At 35.3% G+C, this 19,084-nt stretch overlaps 3 protein-coding genes across 5 annotated transcripts; 1 reads left to right on the top strand and 2 right to left on the bottom strand.

Annotated features, from left to right (window-relative positions):
* Positions 1-625: 625 nt before the first annotated feature.
* On the bottom strand, positions 626-4,667 carry LOC108745770 (PAB-dependent poly(A)-specific ribonuclease subunit PAN3). Its single transcript, XM_018482109.1, has 9 exons — positions 4,594-4,667; positions 3,463-3,718; positions 3,121-3,381; positions 2,642-3,017; positions 2,430-2,546; positions 2,107-2,346; positions 1,670-1,952; positions 1,050-1,404; positions 626-985 (listed from the first exon to the last, which is right to left on the bottom strand). Exons 2-9 carry the CDS (start codon positions 3,538-3,540, stop codon positions 869-871), a joined length of 1,827 nt encoding a protein of 608 aa, XP_018337611.1. The 5' UTR covers positions 3,541-3,718; positions 4,594-4,667; the 3' UTR covers positions 626-868.
* A 2,499-nt stretch (positions 4,668-7,166) lies between these two features.
* Positions 7,167-8,178, top strand: LOC108745773 (DNA-directed RNA polymerases I, II, and III subunit RPABC5). The gene is made up of 2 exons (XM_018482113.1): positions 7,167-7,370; positions 7,908-8,178. Exons 1-2 carry the CDS (start codon positions 7,276-7,278, stop codon positions 8,014-8,016), a joined length of 204 nt encoding a protein of 67 aa, XP_018337615.1. The 5' UTR covers positions 7,167-7,275; the 3' UTR covers positions 8,017-8,178.
* A 1,367-nt stretch (positions 8,179-9,545) lies between these two features.
* LOC108745771 (proton-coupled amino acid transporter-like protein pathetic) lies at positions 9,546-18,662 on the bottom strand. Of its 3 annotated transcripts, none has more exons than XM_018482111.1 (9): positions 18,340-18,662; positions 11,959-11,997; positions 11,709-11,791; positions 11,494-11,592; positions 11,125-11,275; positions 10,898-11,019; positions 10,270-10,818; positions 10,003-10,169; positions 9,546-9,908 (listed from the first exon to the last, which is right to left on the bottom strand). In XM_018482111.1, exons 2-9 carry the CDS (start codon positions 11,968-11,970, stop codon positions 9,664-9,666), a joined length of 1,428 nt encoding a protein of 475 aa, XP_018337613.1. In that variant the 5' UTR covers positions 11,971-11,997; positions 18,340-18,662; the 3' UTR covers positions 9,546-9,663. The 3 variants fall into 3 exon arrangements, with proteins under 3 accessions (XP_018337613.1, XP_018337612.1, XP_018337614.1); XM_018482110.1 differs by having other exon boundaries at positions 18,263-18,661; XM_018482112.1 differs by lacking the exons at positions 11,959-11,997; positions 18,340-18,662 and adding an exon at positions 13,795-13,898.
* Positions 18,663-19,084: the final 422 nt, after the last annotated feature.

The following is a 19,084-nucleotide window of genomic DNA, read 5'->3' as shown; positions in this document are numbered from 1 at the left end:
ATTCTTTCTACAATATTTCGAAATATTACTATTCATGATTCAGTTTATTATAACATAAATAAAAAATCTGAAATTGTGAAAAAAACATTACGAGTAAAAAGGAATGACGGGATTCTAGAATTATTTTGGTGATAAGGAAGAAATAATGACAACGTTAGTTAGGATTGCTTTCAAAAATAAACATTTATTTCAAAATTAATGCTTACCATTAATGCTGTATCCTAAAAACTAAGATCTCTATCCTAGACACCGAGCGTGTTTAGGTGTTGTCTTAAGATTCCTTATGAGTTTACTGCATTGTTAAGTTGTGTACAATTTTGTATAGTACCGTAATGGGCTTTATAGCGAATCCAAATCCTCGCTGATTCGCGAAATCACATGATACCCTTCGAAACTCACGCTTCGCCACTTCCAAGAGATCAAAACTCCAAAGATCCAAGGATCGTTTGACATAAGAATTTAAAGATTAAACTGAATTTCAGAAAAAATTTCACACTTTGAAATCCGGGATTAAATAAAAAAATATCATCATAAATTAGAATTCCTATGTCGAAAGATCCTAAGATCCAAACTGGAAAATCCAAAAACCCAAAAAGATTTAAGGACTCTATTAATCCTTAAGATTTAAAGACCCGAAAATTTAACATCTTACATCCTAAATGCAACGCATTTGTAATGCGTTCGTACCTAATTAATTCGACGATCAAAATTATGTATACAAAACTGAGTTGCGCGTTATTTCTTATATCACCAAACACAATTCGACAGTTCTCACTCTCCAGTGTTGCGATAAAGAGTAAAATGATAGTACCGCTAAGTGATGATATCACATTTATGGTTCGGAGTATGCGCTATTGAGGACATATCCTTAAACAGCATCTTTTGTAGATTGTACCAGTTCACCAAATGACGTTTCCAGACATTGCCGTAGCTCTGCGTAACTTACTACTAGAACACTCTGCTCATCTCGAGACATGAGGCATATCTGTGATGGTACATTTTAAGATTACTTCATGTACGTACATTCCGAAAGTGTTAAGAATCATTACCTTGTCCTGCGAACCCGAATCGAGTTTATTCAAGCAGGATACAACATGCGCAAGATCCAGCCAAGGTCTTCCATCAGCTGTGACTTGATGAAATACATAGTCCCTAAACAATTTGAGCATATAACGATCGCCCGTCTCTGCCCACGTAGGTTCCATATTAAGCTCCGGCCTTTCGTTGATGGTTGCTAACTTAACCAGCAATTTAAATAATCGTCCGTTTTCTAGTTCCTTGGCAAGTTCGTTCTCCAGAACATCCAATCGTAACTGGGCGGCATCCAATTGTGTATAAAATCTTGCACCAATCATTGGCATGAGATCCGTGACACTCTTACGGGATTGATTCGACAGCAAGTACCTAAAAATGTGTCATATATTTAAAATATTTCTAATTTGTCACTGTAGATTGGATTACATGGAATGAAATTAGAAACCAGCAGAATTTTCTTCTGCTCTGTCCATCGACACATTAGCATTTTTGCATAAACAAAACTCATACTAACTATAATAAATTTGAGATATATGTATATTGAAGATTCTTTTCGTGGATTACTAAAGTTTTACACTTAATAATTTTTAAATCAAGTAATTAAGATTATCCATTGTCAGGGTTACAAACTTACAGAATAAGATTTCGAAGGTCGGTGGAGTAGGAACGTGTAATCAGCTCGATGGAGGCTGACATATTGTCGCGATGGACGGCGATAAGACTTCGACATGCCAGTGCTAAGACCAGCTTGCCAAGTGCTACTAAATCTTCTTGCTGATAATGTGGGATGAGGGTAAGTGGATTTGCAGTGTTTCCATCTAGAGTGACCACGTCTGGAATGGCGACACAACTCAAACGAAGTCGCGTCCGTGAGGTAAGTAATACCTTGGTGGGATCTAAGCATCTGTATGCCAAACCTGTAAAACGTAGGTCAAGTTAATACAGAATTAAATCAACAAGATGAATTAAATAAAACAAAAATTTCAAGATTTGTGGATACGGAGTTACATGTTATAAAATATTTATGGTTCTTTAAGGCAGACAATAAAATGAGGACAACGAAATACTAACCAGCGGCATGAATAACACGAAATGCGGCAGTGAGTTGAATGATGTAACTCCAAATAACACTTTCCGGTAGCATGCTACTATGTTGCTGTCTTAGAATAGTGTTCTTGGTATGACTATAAGGCCGTGGTGCATTGGGATCCGACGAGAACGGGTCGGTGTAACCGTTAAGCTCAGTTGAGGCAAAATGTTTATTCAGTAATGTCTCCGAGGCAGGGTGATAATCATATACAAAAACCATGGCTGGAAAAAAAAGTAATTCGGCGGGAGTGCGATATGCATAAGTGATGTACAAAAAGAAATGAAAGACATCATGAAATACGAACAATGATCACCGAATGCCTTAGTGGTAAAAACTTCTCTCAGCTGAACTAGATTTGTATGTGACAATCGCTTCCACATGTCAACCAGTACCATACACTTGGTGTTCGCGAGTCGAAAATCTGTAAGCATCAAGTACGAGCAAAATATGAAATGCCAAACTGATAATATTCTGTGATATTTAGTAGGATCCCCTCGAGTCAAAACTTAAACTCACCGTGAATACGACGTAAACAGTATCGCGTGCCAGTCTTGATACTGGTGGCCTTGTACGTAGAAGTTTGATACCCAAGAACCGTCGAAGCAGGTTTATGAATTGGCTCCAGAGGACAGAGTTCGTGATAATTGTCAACCTCATTAGGTAAGTCAGGAAATCGTACGATATCGGGCTGTGCCAATGTCAATGCGTTCTTTTGCAGGATGTCCAGTCGCAAGTTTTCACTGACAAAGAAGCTGGGAGTAGCCTGAGGGGGAGGGGTGGAGGGAGCAGAGGAATTATTAGAAGAGGGTGGTTTTACCGTTTTCACAGGTTGTAGATGTGAAGGTGTGCCCGGATAGACGTAACCAATCTGTCCCGTTGCTACGGGTCCAATCTAATATTAAAGTTAAAAAAAGAACAGTGCAAAATCTTCTTGTTATATCTTGTCAGTTAAGCAGGTAAAACAGGCAGTAAAGCAAGCCAAGACTTGGACTTACGGCCTCAGTACCATCCTCAGATCCGACAGCGTCACTGCCGGTATTCCCAAAATAGAAGTATGTCGTGCCACCTACATTTTCTTGCGAATGAGTGTAGGAATTGTTAAAGAGATTCGGCGAACTACTATTGCTGCCCGTAAGGCCTCTTCCTGGCACAAATTCGGGACTGGCAGTTACCTTCTTTTGCGAGTCCAGAGAAAGATTGGACAAATGCTTGGTCATTGAGTTTGTGCTCAAGCCTATGCCAGGACTTTGGTGATTCTGTATAAGATGATTTATACAAAATAATTATCCGATACCGAGATAATTTTATTTCCATTAATGCAAAAAAGAAGGAGTTACCATGTAGGTAGCAAGCTTGGACTCCGATGGAACTCCGTTTGTTTGAGGAGTGTATGCGACAAACAACGATGGGTCCATCGCTTCTTCAGCCACTGCATTTACCACTTTCGTACTTATCTTGTACCCTTACTCTCTATATTGTTCTTAACAAATTCACCACCCACTTACTTCTCACACTAACTTTTATAAATGTTCTATCTTGACGTTTTCTTTTCTTTGCTCTGCTGATGTAAATCGAGGTTCCAGCCTTCCGAGCCTGCAACATATTCTCAAACATTATAAATAAAAACTAAGTGAATTATATGAATATAAATAAATATATGCTCCTAAACATATATTAATATTCATTCAATAAATTCTTTGTCAGTCTAAACTCTCTTTGTCAAGCTTTACATATATAATACACCACATTCTCGCGTTTATCTCACGAAAATGAATTCTCCGAAAGAATAAAAGATTCAACGGCTGCAAATCTAGGCAAAACAATATACCTTGACAATAAATCGATCGTACATAAAGAAAATCTCCGCGATGCTTAATTGGCACTTTTTTCTCCGAGGTCACGATAACGAAAAGACAAAACGAAGAAGAGCGAATCGCGAAAGAGGAGCGTTCAGGGGAATCAAGAGCTACGGCACAACGAGATCGCCGACGCGACGACTTTCATGGCGAATGAAAATAGAGAAAAGAGAAGGAGCACCGAAGTCAGCAATGGCAGCTGATTTTGACAACAGGCCGACGCGACGGAAGGCGCGCGACGCGGGCACCGCGACGCTCCACTCCGTTGATTCCGTTCGACTTGGCTCGGTCCAAGGCGAGCCTAAGGAACGCTCGTCGACGAATGGAACGCGTCCGGAAGGCGTGCGAGCGGAACGCGGGGACGTCGAGAATGTCGGGATACGGCGACGACCGCCGACATAACCCAACTGATTCGCGCTGTCACCGCGCGTAATTTAACCGCGTAGCGTCGCGTCGCGTCGCGTCGCGGCGTCGCGCCGCCGTTTTTATTCGGCGCGCGGAAATTCCGTCGCGGCCACCTCGCCGCCGCGAATCAAACGAATAGACAGATGGACGAACCGTCGCTCTCTTTCCCCCCTCGGCCACTCGTGCCCGATGACGCGCGATTCTTACAGCGAAGATCCAAGGAGCGTGGCGGTGCACCGTACAGTATTCACAGCATGCCTCCATTCAGCGGACGATAAAGGAGAAAGCTCACAGTCCACTCCATCTGCTCCGGCTGGCCGTGCCGTATGTACGTGCGGGAATGAATGCGTGCGTGCGTGCGTGCGTGCGTGCGTGCGTGCGTGCGTGCGTTCGTGCGTGCGTGCGTTCGTGCGTGCATGCGTGCGTGCGTGCGTGCGTACGTACGTTCGTGCATTCGTGTTTACGACGCGAGCTCTCGTTCTCTCCTCATTCTCTCTCCTATCGCGGGCTTCTTTCCTCTCCACTAAGTGTGTGCGTGCCTATCACCACTACTAAGTATCCGGATCGCAACGCGGCCTCCTCCTCCTCCTCCTTCTCTTTTCGTTCCTCCTATCCCCCTTTACCACGCAGCTCCGTCGGTCGACGGTCGCCCCCCTTTTCGCGAAAGCGTGCGCTCCCGCCAGCCACCGCGGCCCCTTCGATCGCAGCTGTTCCGCGACGCGGCTCCACTTCGGAGCTCGGTTCGGATTGTTCGGAGTTCAGTACTCGACGCGAAGAAATGGCGACGTGGACCATGCTCGTTGCCATGCAAGTATGAATTATCGATCATCAATACAAATTTCTGCCGACACGGAATTTTCTAGCGAGAGACGGATGATTAACATAACTGGTAAACAAGGATGAAATGATTCACAAAATGAAATGATTAATTCATTGAAATGAATTAATAGTGAGATTCATGGATTGATTGATTCATTCACGAATTTTATCAAATGACTGCGTAACAATTAAGGGAATCGATTTTGATGCGCTTATATTTGGATATGTTGTGGGGCGTTAAATAATATATATTAGACTACATATATATTTATTTATTTAATCGCTTATCTCAAAGTTTAGGGGTCGTAATTAATCCCTAGGAGTAAATTTACAGCGTCATATTAAAAATATGAAGTACTATACAACTTTTAATTGTGCAAGACATTTTTTTTATACATATATCTCATAATTTTGCAGATATTAGCTCAAAATAAAAAAAATCCGTTATCTTTTCAATCTGTTCCTAAACTGTTTTTAATTTCGTTTCTAAACTATGAGATAATAGCAGATAAAAAAAATATGGATCTAATACTTTTTCGATGCTCTGTTACTACAACATACTCTAAAGTACATTAATTAAATCGATGACAGTCTCCTTGTGAGCTATTAATTTAATTTGGTAAAAACACGACCATAGATCGATCTACCAATGTTTACGAAACATCAGGATAATAATGAATAATAAAATAAGTGTTATATTATTATGAGTTAATCTAATTTTTAATCATACTAATGATCGCGAACGACCTAGAGAAATATTCCTCGGCTTTTCTCGAAAATATATATATGTACGTTATATAAAATAATCCAATTATACACTCGCAAAAGAATGAGAAGAACATTAACTAATTTAAAACTTTAATTTTTTTAAATACACGCAATTATATGTATAGTATTGTTTTTTAAAATATTGCTTTCTCGCATAACACATTTTTAAAGTAAAAGGTCTGTTTTTTTTTTTCAGTTAAATATGCAGCATTCATTCCTCGTCTCTTTTCCTCTTCGAGAAGAGAGAAAGAAGGTTACTTCTAAAAAGGACATCAGATTTAAACCTCCCGCCGCGCCGAGCTACAATTTCTTTTCAACCTGGAGTTTATTCAAAATTTCCGAAACAATAGAGTGAGCATTGCTGTATTGTCGCCCCTTTTGAGAAAAGTCTTTACTTGCGCTCATGCCAACAATGCTCAAGAATATTACAATTATCACTCCCTTTTTTAGTTTTTTTACGATCGATATTCACATAATGCGTTCTTATTTCAAAACCATCTTATTATAATAAAATTAAGAAATATAAATATAATAATTATAAATGTGATTGGCTTATGAGCGTTTTATATAAGCGTGATTACGATGATTACTGACTTATAATCATCTTAAGACTGTATTTAAGACGATTTTAAATAAAATTGGCTATGAATGAAACACCGAGATATGTGACATGTGATTATAGTACCTTGTCGATACATCTAGCCGTTCTCTCGAAAGGCATTCGCACCTTTGTTCCGTCTGATGAATGATGACAAAATAAAAAAATTTCTCAACAATTCATAGAAACTCAAGCGATCATATTCGATCACCTCGCCATTTTTGTCAATTTGCTTGATCATTTGGATTGCCAACTGCAAAACTTATTATTACTAGATATTTACTAGATCATTTTGCTTTTCTTGTCGATTTTCTACAAATTACAATTATTTATTTAAAATAGAAAATGTAACACTTTTAATTAATAGTTACGTAAAATATTTTATTACGATAATTAAGAAATTAGGTTATGATTAGATCTAAATATTACAATTAGCAATTTTTTTAATGCAGTCAAACCAGCCTAATGCGCATTTTTGCATGCTTGAAAGCGAAAGTCCGGGATTTTTGATCTCCTGTAAATTTCTAGTTTTGAAAATGGTGTGGCAACCCTTTGTCGCACCTTTCCGCAAATTTAACTGCACTTGACTGCACTGCAATGGCGTCTTCAATGTAACCACGCTTTAGGACGTTCCACGTGCATGGAATTTGGATTGTCGTTGTGAAAAATATAATAAATCAAGCTGCAAATCAAGAGTTATCACGATGATCATTCCTGTGCGATGCTTCACCTGCGGAAAAGTCATTGGAAATAAATGGGAAGCATATCTGGGACTCCTTCAAGCGGAGTATACCGAAGGGTAAGAGCGTCTTGTTTTATTTCTAACCTCGAAACTGAATCGTTAGTTAACAAGTGCCTTTTTTACTAATTAAATCATCTTTTGTTTTATTTTAACGATAATAAACGAGTATTCATTTTTAATTCATTAGCCGCGTTTAGCAGAATGTTTACTTTGCAACTGTATTCCTTTATATTTTTATTATACTTTTAAATATAGAGAAATTATTCTATCTCAGTGAAGAAACTTTTAATAGTTTCCAAATAAATATTCTGCTGAACGCAGCAAATGACTGTATTCAGCAGAACACGACAGTTTTGTGTAACCGTTTTATGATTGTTGAGAACTTCCAACAGAGTTACAAAATAAATGTTCTGCTGAATGCAGCTAATGATTAAGTAATCGCATTAAGCACAAATGCAATTTTAATCTACAAAAACTGTATTTACACATAATGCAGTTGATCGATCAATAGATTAAAAAATTTGCCTATATATATAATATATTAAAATGACAAAAAGATAAAGTATAATTATAAAGATGATATATATGTTACAGAGATGCCTTGGACGCACTAGGTCTGAAAAGATACTGCTGTCGTAGGATGTTACTTGGACATGTAGATTTAATTGAAAAATTACTTAATTATGCACCGCTAGAGAAATAAATTTTATTTGTTATGCTGATATTAATTGGATCTTTTTTGGAGCATTCACAAGATACCTGATGTGTATACTCCATATAATGTATATTGAAAAAACGATTACAGTTACTCTATTGTATAGTCTTAACATTTTATATTTTAATAATGCGCTTATGTAATAAATATAGCTTATAAGTTTACAAGAAAAAAAATAAAAGAATGTTTTATTTATAAAATGTTCAAATTATTTATCTTTTAATTGGTGGATGATAACAAAACATTATAAATTCTATTATAGCATTGATATTTTTATGTAAAATCTTAAAATACATATTACAATATTACATACATGATATTTCATGTAAGACAAAAAATGGAAAAATGATTTGAGGAATAAAGCTGTCTTTACAAAATGTAAAATCATTTATATTTTATGTAACTTCAGCCAGTGCCATGCGTTACAAATAGCAAAAGTTTCACACATTTATATCGATACAAACTTTTATCCGCTTGTAAAAGAGGAGGAACAGTGTATTATGTGTCTCCTATGTCTCCTATAATCTATGATGCAAAAATACAAGGCGAAACATTCCCGCAAATGTGTAGTAGAAGAATGAATTTGGACCCAAATTTGATTAGCTGTTCTAAGTATGCTACTGCTATTATATATGCAGGAAATTGCATTTGGACCCAAATTTGATTGGTTGTTTTTAGTATGCTATCACTCTTATATGCAACGTTACGCCTTGTCTTATTACACCATACATATATCAATTCGGAAAAGTATATTTTGATGTTAATTCTAAATGCAATGCAGGAAGGCTGTGTGATACACTTTGCTTGAGCAATATATTTTTTTTCCACAGATAACACACATTCGTTTCATGCAAACTCTGTAGTTTTTAAATGGTTCCAAATCCTTAAAACATCTTTTTCATAAAATATATATTAATTTTTATATAACATTTTTGCAATATTAAAATACAAATTTAATACAATATTAAATTGCAACATTTTAGCGAAATTAATAAAATTACGCACTACACGCTTTATTCATATCTTTCTATATTGTAAAAATATTTTCTATAAATTGATAAATTAGCCTAAAACTTCTTTCATTACAATTTTGTATAAATGCAGAACTTTTATGTAAAGTTAAATAACAAAACATTCCAATAATATAAAAATTATTTCCTACAGAAACTTCACGCATTCTTTAGGATACATTCGTACATTATGCTCACGATAATTCATTATTTTGCATTTTCTTAAATGAATACTGCTGTTGCCCCTAAATCTAAATCTGCTTTTAATTTCTGTCCTATAAAATATCCATATGTTATTTTTAAAATTATTTAAAAAAGTTTTTCTATCTATACAAGTATAGAAAAAAATACACTGAATTTTCGTAAAAAGATATTCCTATTAAAATCAGCGGATCTAAAAAAATTTATATTTATGAAAGTCTGAAATCTCAAAGAAATATCAGAAAATTTGACCTATATACAATTTAAATACATTCGATTCTGTAAAATTCCAATAAAATCTGTCTGCGAGTATATAATATATATTTAATACCGTTAGTCATACCATGGATAGATCTGATAGAAAATTTTGTTGTACATTGTAGAAATATTTGTACTACATAAAAAATGGAAAATGTTTTGTCTATCAAGCATTATACAATTTTACTATATCCATTATAGCACTACGTGATCCAAATATTAATGCCATCAGACCTATCACGCATATAATTATATTCTTCAAGGCTACCCAGTTTCCCGGTCCGAAGCCGACATCCCAATAAGTTACGGTTTCGATGAAGACCGGAATAAGAAGGCCCAAAATGGAGAAACAAAATGCACCAATTAGGCCGATGAATGGTTCGATTGTCGGCACGGCCACGGCAAGGAGAACTGTACAACACGAATGATTATTCCATAATACATCATCAATTTTGTACTTAAAAGATATTTTTAAAATATATATAAGATCTGAATATACACATACCTGCGCCTATTACTAGCACCGTCCTTACGAAATAGTTGGCTAAAAGCGGCCTCTTCTCAAAACGATCTTTTACACCGTTCCATACAATATCGAGGCACACGTAGAATTGTAAACCAAAAGTACAAAAAACGGCTAAGGCAATCAGTATCTTCACAACTTGTGCCGCTCTGAAAAGTAATTATTGACAGAGATATAGAAAATCAAATTGAATGATACATGCTATTATAAGAATAAAAGTTTTACAATTCTGCCAAATTAAGCTCTTACATTTCTTCTGTTGGTAGATTTAGAGTGATGCTACCCAGCGTCTCATCCTGATACTTAGCATATCCGAGAAATCCAAGAAAAATATATACAAGTGTAACACCAGACATTCCTTTGTTGAGAACTCCGCAAATTCCTACAAAGTGTTGCGGCGTCTTCATACTGTTCTCCAGAGGCATCACTACGCCAATCGCTTCCATAGCGAAGATAGTGATGCTGAAAAATTGCGGGAAGCTTTCGATTGTAGCTACTAAAGGCACTGAAGACAATGGCGGCAAATCCCAAACGAGATAGTAAAATGTTATTCCCAGTCCTGTTCCCATAAAAATGTTCGCCACCATCGAAACTGGCGCGAGATACTTCAAGTCGGGTATCCAACTAAGAAGGATCAGCGGAATCAGCAAATAAGCAGTGATCAAACGGATGTTGTATTCGCCAACATTAACATCTTGATAATGCTCGATAATCTGCTTGATATTAGCGGCCACGATTACTGCGTACACACTGCAGGTACCGTAATATGTAGTAAATAGACTAATCTGTATGAGATATCTATAAACAGAAGAGAAATTCGCTAATCAAAAAAGTTGCTAAAGAATTAATCATATGTTCGAAAAACAAAGTTGATAACCTGGAAGGTTTCGCAAACTTTCTCGCCCACTGAGGTCCGATACTGAAAGCTGTTTCGGCAACTTCAGCAAATCCCATTTCTGCTTTTCGAGTTTTGTAATAGAGCACATGCGCACATTTGACCTGAAAACAAGATACGTTAATCAATCCTAGCTTATGAAAGATAAAATTAAGCTATCTATAGTGGTAACTACGACTAAATACGAATCTTTATCTTTAGGAACTCACCAGAATATATGCGCAATGCGTGCATACGAATGCAACGAGTATCGTGGCAAAGATACCCAAAAGCAATCCAGCACTCTTAAAAGCTATGGGCATAGCTAGTATTCCAGTGCCAAGAGAAGCTTTTAATAAGTGCGTTAACGTATCGCAATCCCTGAAGACATCATAATATATTATAGTTGCTCACACATTAATCACGTCAATCCAAATCATTAAAAAAATTAACGACTAAGATAAAAATATTTAGTATATATCACCAAATTTGCTTCATAGATATAAAAGAGTAAAAACACAAAGATAAAACAAAATTTATGTGTATATACGTGTGTGTATATACGAGATTATTATTAAAAGAAAGATGTTGATTCTTACGTTGTCGGATTGTCGACTTTGCGTTCCGCGAAGGGATCGAAACTCTTCTCATCGCCCAGTGCAGTTTCAACCTCACGTGGAGCAACTTGTACAATATATCTGAAAGTTAAATGAATACAAAACTTTTAGCAATTAGCATTTTATACGTTTGCGCATTATAAATCACATTTTGTTCTCTCGATTAATGTTTTCAATGAAATTAATCGAAATCTTACTTGGCGGATAGAATGCCATCCTTAAGATTGGATCCATCTTGGGGTAAGAAGGTATCCAACTCTGTCGGCGGCCTCTCGTTGGTCTATGTTAAAAATAAGATATAATGGATAGTGTTTATTGTAATGACATGAGATGAGATGACATTAGTAGCGTGAATGAGTTGCGCAAGATAATTATGACGCAAATGAAGATGTGAATAAATTATAAATATATGCAATGACAGAGTTATATTGCGAGATGGCTGCTTACCTTTGTAGGCATGTTGTTGATGTATTATTTGCGCGTCACCTGAAATATGTACACAATAAAACAATCAATATTTTGATTACATTGTTTTGCAAAAATTTAAAACGAATTTAGCAAATTTATATAAGCACGTTATTATAACAGAAATTTTATTTATATACTTTATCATTCTACCTATTACATTATATTGAGCACGTTATTGCGTTATTTTAAAATATTACGATTTCACAATAAATTTTACAGTAAATTGACAGAATTCCTCTCAATATTTTGTACAGATTAAGTTCATTATACGTATATTCTTATCTTTGGACACACCTTGAACTTTGAAACGTCTGTGATGTAAAAAAACGGCACATGTAAGATAACTCCCGCCAACAATCGACAGTATCGTTATTTTCGCTTATGACAAGTGAATAGATGTGCAAATTTGTTACGCAAAATTGTTACGGTTTACTTCACGCGTTTGTACCGACTATATATGGATTTGTCGCGCTACTGTAAAAGGACATTATGACTCACTTGACATTATTCTAATGTTTTGTTATTATCATCATTGTTATAAGTCACGGTCTTCAATTTAAGATAAATCGAAGAAATGAAAAACTTAATGTGTGTACGCACGCGGACAGAAACGCCTACCAATCTGCACTTGCTGAAGTATCGGAACATATTCAAGATGCGTTTCCCTTTGAATATTCATCATAAATATGCGTCATGACTTATGATTGATAATTATTCGAAAAATAGTAATATAAATTAATATTGTTGTTATTAATGTTAGTATAATACAATGTTAATATTAATATTAATATTAATGATAGTATTAATATATTGATAATTATTAGTGTATTAATAATATTAGTATTAATAAATTAATAATATTAGTATTAATAAATTAATAATATTAGTATTAAATTATAACTAGAAAAAAATAACTTTTATATTATTTTTTTTTACGATAAGAAAAATATATTTTTAAATTATTTCGTCATTCTTTTTATTACTTTTATATCATATTTTTCACAAGAATATATCAAATTAAAGTTTTAGGAGAAATGGATAAACTAAGAAAAAAGTCTTTGTAGAGGCTTATTTTTTGCTTCTACTTGTCGAAAATCGCAGAAAATAAAAGTTTTTTATGAATGTTTTGCCCAAACTTTGCATTGTTGTAAAAGCCCAACATTTTAACAATGCCTTTATTTAAAAAATGACAACATAAATAAATAAATCTAAACAATTAAGTAGAAAATGAGCAAAAAATGTGAAATCTTTCTTATGCAATTAGATTTCTTTTGAATAAAATATTTAAAAAAAAAAAAGTTTTTTTATTTTTCGTTTATTTATTATTTATATAACTTACGCATATTGTCACTTCCTTAATGAAAGTATTGTTGAAAATGTAGGCACATGCAAAATTTCGAATTAGAAATTTTTGGTTTTATATATTAATATAAATATTAATGTTTATATTAATATTATTCATGCTAATATTGATAGTATACTAATATCATTTTTACTCTTAATATTGTATTATATATTAATATTTATATTATTAATATTAATTTACGTTACCGTTTTTTGAATAATTATCAGTCATAATGCAATGTGTACACTAGAAAAATAATGCCATAAACACATAAACATGAAAAGAAATGTAAGAAAATTTAAAATAGCGATTAGATTCCTGTGTAAAATTTTGGGCTTTTTCACATGTTGAGGCTCGAATTAGAATGTCAAGTACAATTAGATACTTAAATTGCATTGAGTCCGCCACAATTCAATTATGTTAAACGAGATTGTATTGTACATGTGATACGAAAGAGCGTTAAACTTTACCACTTCCGGGTTCGCGAACTCGACTTTGCTTGGATAAAGTAAACAATCGCGCATATGTGTAGACGTTGATAAAACGCGATAATCTGACACTTTAATTATTAGAAGAGGCAAAGGGTAGATGCAACGAAAGAGAAGTTTACACGCTTGGCGTTTTCAGAGAAGAACTCTTCAACGCATCACATCTTGAAAAATCTGTCGAACAGTATTTTGAGAATTGACGTGAATATTCTTGAAATTTTTCTACGGGCAAGTAGAAAATTAGTTTTGTTTTTTTTAATTATGTTTCATTGTTATATTTACTCTATGCTTTCCTGCTATTTTAGCGGATAAAAGATTGCTATTTTCAAGGAATATAATCGAACAGATAATGCACAAGATTTAAAAGAAATGCGACGAGAATTCATAGCAGAGTGCAAATTTTCTATGTATTAAAATAAGCTAATGACTTTTTCGCGCTGAAATCACATCTCAACAAATAAGCTGACGTTTGTCGTCATTTTCAAGTCAATTTTGAATTATGTCATTGTTGTAATAAATGAACGATATACGTATATAATTATGAGAAAAACATGAAAATACAAGAAGACACGATAATCATTGCCGTCGATATACCGCTATACTTATATTTATAATTCACAAAAGCGAATATACCGTATTTCTGCGAAAATAGCACAAATTGGCGTCAAAATAACGTCAGCTTTGCTAGAATTTCTCTGCAACACATTCTAAGTGTAAGTCTTGATTGACGTATAATAGAATTGATACACTATCATGATAGCAGTTTTCGACTGTCGAATAATGTTGGATATAAGAATAAAAATAATAACAGGAACGGCTTAATGGCTACATTTACACCGTGCGCTTAATTCGCGATCTATACAATAGCTGTCCTTGTTTATCCTATAAATTACACAAAGGCACATACCGTATAGATCGCGTAAGTCGCACAGTATAAACATAGCTATTAACCATCGGCGAGATAACTCTCTAAACGCTTTTTTGAAACGAGACGAAAAGACCCGCAGTCGTTAACTTCATCTATGAACGAACGGACGAATGAAACGCGATGATCTTCCATCTATTTGCTTTAGTGGTAATTTAAGATCGATATATACTTTAAAGCACACAAGATTGCCGAACATTATCATAAGTGATAATTTGTTCTCACTATCGATGTTACTGCGATCTGAAAATAATTGGCCGTGACGGAACTTTTACATTAAATGGCACTTAAGCCCACGAGATAATCAAATGGATGAATTGGGGATCGATGTACACAAAAAAGTCCTCACAGTCCCCCACGACGGAATAGAAAGCTAGTAGAACAAGGTCTATGATCTAATCTGTTGTATGCGGCCGACTCGAGATTAAACAACATCCGTTTGTCTTATTTATCCCACAATGATATATCGAAAGACTTCATTACGCGGGTAACCTAATGAAGAAAAAGATGAATTACGAGAGTAGATAAACTGTCAGATAAGCTCAAGTTGCCGTAATAAGCTCGGGCAATTAACGTCATTAGTTGATTCCTTTACTCATCTGACAATTGCTAAGTCGGTCATTAAACTTAGGACTTAATTCTCTGTTAATTGCGATTAATCTTATGCCTAAAACACGATATCAGAGCTGATCTTGACTTCCTTCCAAGCTAACTGGACGGTAAAAATACGTTTCATATATTATCTGTAAAATCAAGTAGATTTAACTGCATGTGACGTTAATCATCTCGTCGCCAAGTTTTGAAAAGATTAACTTTAGGTGCGCAAAGAGGGAGGACTTTTCGAAATTACAAGAGCATCTTTTGCATCTTGTCTCAAGCGTGTTCGCCGGTCACGCGAGAAATATGATAATCATTTGCGCAAAATCGTAAAAAAGTCTCGTGTGCTTAACACGTGAATACTAACGTTACGCAACGTCGGTCGTCGTAAAATAAAACAGCGAATATTGAACACTTACGTTTTTAAGTAAGCTTATATAACAAATAAAATAATTGCATTTTAAACAATTAAAAATAAAAACAGATAAAACGGCATTTGTATAACATAAAGACATAAATTTCCCTTAAGAATAAATTCTTACTTGAAAGCGGTAAAAAGTAAATCACACGTTAAGGAACCGATTGATAATCCAACAGTACCGCATCAAATTGCAAATAACGTCGTTGAAGAAACGCAAGTTGATATGGCGACTATCTTATCAGAAGTTACCACTTGAAGGGTTGCGTTCATAACTGTAAACTTTTATTATACTCGGGTCAAAGATAAACGGTTCATAAAAAAACGTCGAACTAAATGTGGAAAACAAGGCAGACGTTGCAGTTATGTGAATTACACAGGTCAGTATTGAAACTGCATAAACTATACATTATTCCTCAAATGACAGAGAGAGAGAGAGAGAGAGAGAGAGAGAGAGAGAGAGAGAGAGAGAATTTACAATTAATAACTAATCCCAGTATTTTTTCTTACAACGGACAGATGTGACAAATATTTACCAAATAGCGAACTTGATTGGATGCACTCAGTGCGCACCGGTGCACATTAAAACCGTTACGCGTACACAGATTGATATAAATGTGTGTTTGATATAAATACAAAAACGGATTAAATTATAAAATCCTCAATACATTTTATTGCGCTGTTAAAGTAAAATCTATATTTTATAATTTGAAATATTTGCACGCGGCTTTAATACGCACTGGTGCGAACTAGAGCGTCCAACCGAATTCGTTAAAGCTATGATTATATGTAGCCAGTCATTAGGGAATTTTTGCAATAACGTGATTCAGATAAATGCTAAAGTTACGTTATCTTTCTCTTAATTAGTTGATAACCTCTTAACGCTCATCGTATCTGGATAAACGGTATTACAAAAACTCTCTACTAGTTCCATTAAAATTATAAAAGTTAAAAACAAACAATAAAAAACGTTTAAGAAAATCGCGAGAAATTTCAGGATAAGCTAGATATAAATGACATGAGATACTTAGGGAGATGGTAAAGATACCTGTACAGGAAGTCGCTAAATATATTCGATGAATGCCGACTTGGCATTTATAGGACAAACCATAGACGTAAAAACTTTTCGCTATAGGATTCAACTTCTTAGAAAAGAATGAATGCCCAAGTGTATTTTCCTGCAAAAGCAATATCAATTTTGAAATTGCCATTTCAGATATTACGAATCAGCAATTTTCTGTATCTTTGAATCAGTCATTGCGAATGGTCCGCATCACGTTGGCGTGATATTTCACACGTTAAAGAATGTGTTAACGTATTATAATTGCAAAATATTGGTATCAGTATTCGAGAAGTATACCCAATTCGGAAAGATTTACATTTTGAGCAAGTATGAGAGAATCCGATGATAGACATCATCCTTCGTAGAAGCGTGATATATTACGAGTTTTAATCGTAGAATCTGCATTAAACTGGTTTATTATCCGGTTCCGAAAGCCGCTACCTGCCTCAAAAGCCAACTTATCTTCTCTTTCCGTCTGTACATCCGATACGTCTATAGTCTCACACCTGTGTCAGCTTATTGCGCTTCGATAAATTTGCGCAGCGATAACGCCGTCTTTTCTATGACTATATAGCGGAAGATACACGTGCGAACGTCTGCCGGCGATCATCCGAAACATCAGTATGCCGTTACATCATACATACAAATGTACTGGTATAATGATAAAGACGCCATGGCCATAGAAGTTGCGAACATGACCATAGAAGTACTCTATGTGGTTTCTTTCGCAGCTGCTACATTCAAGGAAATATTATACTCGTACGCGTGACTCATTTTAGTGACATCGGGAAATAATCGAGATATAGACAAATTGATGATCTTCTATTTAATTGTAATATCGTGTAATAGCGATAATGTTAAAAGCATGATTATAGCAGTAATAATGATATATAACACTATATATTGTGCAATAACAATAATATATAATACTATATATTGTACAACATATTGCACGAACTTGCAGATCTGAACAAATATGAGAAACGGAAAACAATTTTTATTTTAACAACAGTATTTAACTTAATTTTGATAATCATTCATTTTCGTAATTACATTTTTACTTTTCTTAATTTTGTGTGGATGTATATATACACACTCACGCACATGCATGTTTCTTATCTATAAGGGGATAGAAATAGAACAAAATGAAATGATATAGAACAAGGAATATATATATATATATATATATGTCGGTCCCTTAATTACGCTTGCTTTACGCAACTACTATATCTTTTTTTATAAAGTGACTTGCTTTACATCTTTTTGTCCCGAAATCCTACTATTCCACGAATTTATCACAGTCGTCACAGTCAAGATCTCATGCGCATGAATGATGATCCAAAAATATCGACGCGGGAAAGACCCAGGATACAGACAAAGTTCTCATGGCGTTACCACAGCGTACAGGCAGGAATCGAAGAATCGATCGAAAGAACGTGACGCTCACCTGCCAAGTAGTTCGCCGGTGATAGTTTCTACGTGTTGCGAATGCCTAAGAATCAAACCCGTCTCGCCGGCGGTTACCTCATTCCTGAGTGCAGGATCGTCTGATGGGCGCGAGTTTCGGAGCGCGCTGTTCTCATACGGTACTTATACAGTTCCACGAATCGTTCAAAAGACCGCGGCCGACTGCCGCCGCGACTTCATTACTTGGCTACTTTCCACCGCCACACCGCCTCCTTCACCACCGTGTCTTCGCCGCCGCCACCGCCGGCACCGCTGCCACCGCTGCCGCCGCCATCTTCCGAGGCTTTATGGCAGAGGTCGTCGTTCGGCCACCGTTATCGATTCCCGCCGATCGGCCTTTGGAACTCCGCGAACGGCGCAAATCCGAGGTTTACACAAAACCACTGTTACCTGCAAAATTATGATCCTCAGTACCCCGAGTAGTGCACTATCGCACTATATTTTTATAGAACCTTTCAGGAAATATCGAGTCTTCTATTTCGCCTTACCGTCAAAAGGAGTGGAGCTGCACTGAGAAAAAAATTGTACTAAATTTTAATAAATATTTATTTGAATAGTATCAACTAAACGGTTACAGTGAAACTAAACTTACAGTTTAAACTAAATATTTACTCAATAAAAAGACGATAGTTAAGTCAAATTAATGGTTTTTGTATCTAAATATATCTTTATATTTATTAAATATTTAGATATTATTAGTTATTATATATTGAGTACTCTATTCACAAACAAATGACTTATTAAAATTTAGTACATTCTTTTCAGAGTATCGTTTCGTTGCGTAGAACTGAGCAAGACAACT

The sequence above is a fragment of the Trachymyrmex septentrionalis genome, unplaced genomic scaffold (genome assembly GCF_001594115.1).
Source record: "Trachymyrmex septentrionalis isolate Tsep2-gDNA-1 unplaced genomic scaffold, Tsep1.0 scaffold148, whole genome shotgun sequence".
In the NCBI taxonomy this organism is placed as follows: Eukaryota; Metazoa; Arthropoda; class Insecta; order Hymenoptera; family Formicidae; genus Trachymyrmex; species Trachymyrmex septentrionalis.
The sequence above is the reverse complement of the archived record's forward strand: the minus strand, read 5'-3'. Positions and strand labels throughout refer to the sequence as shown.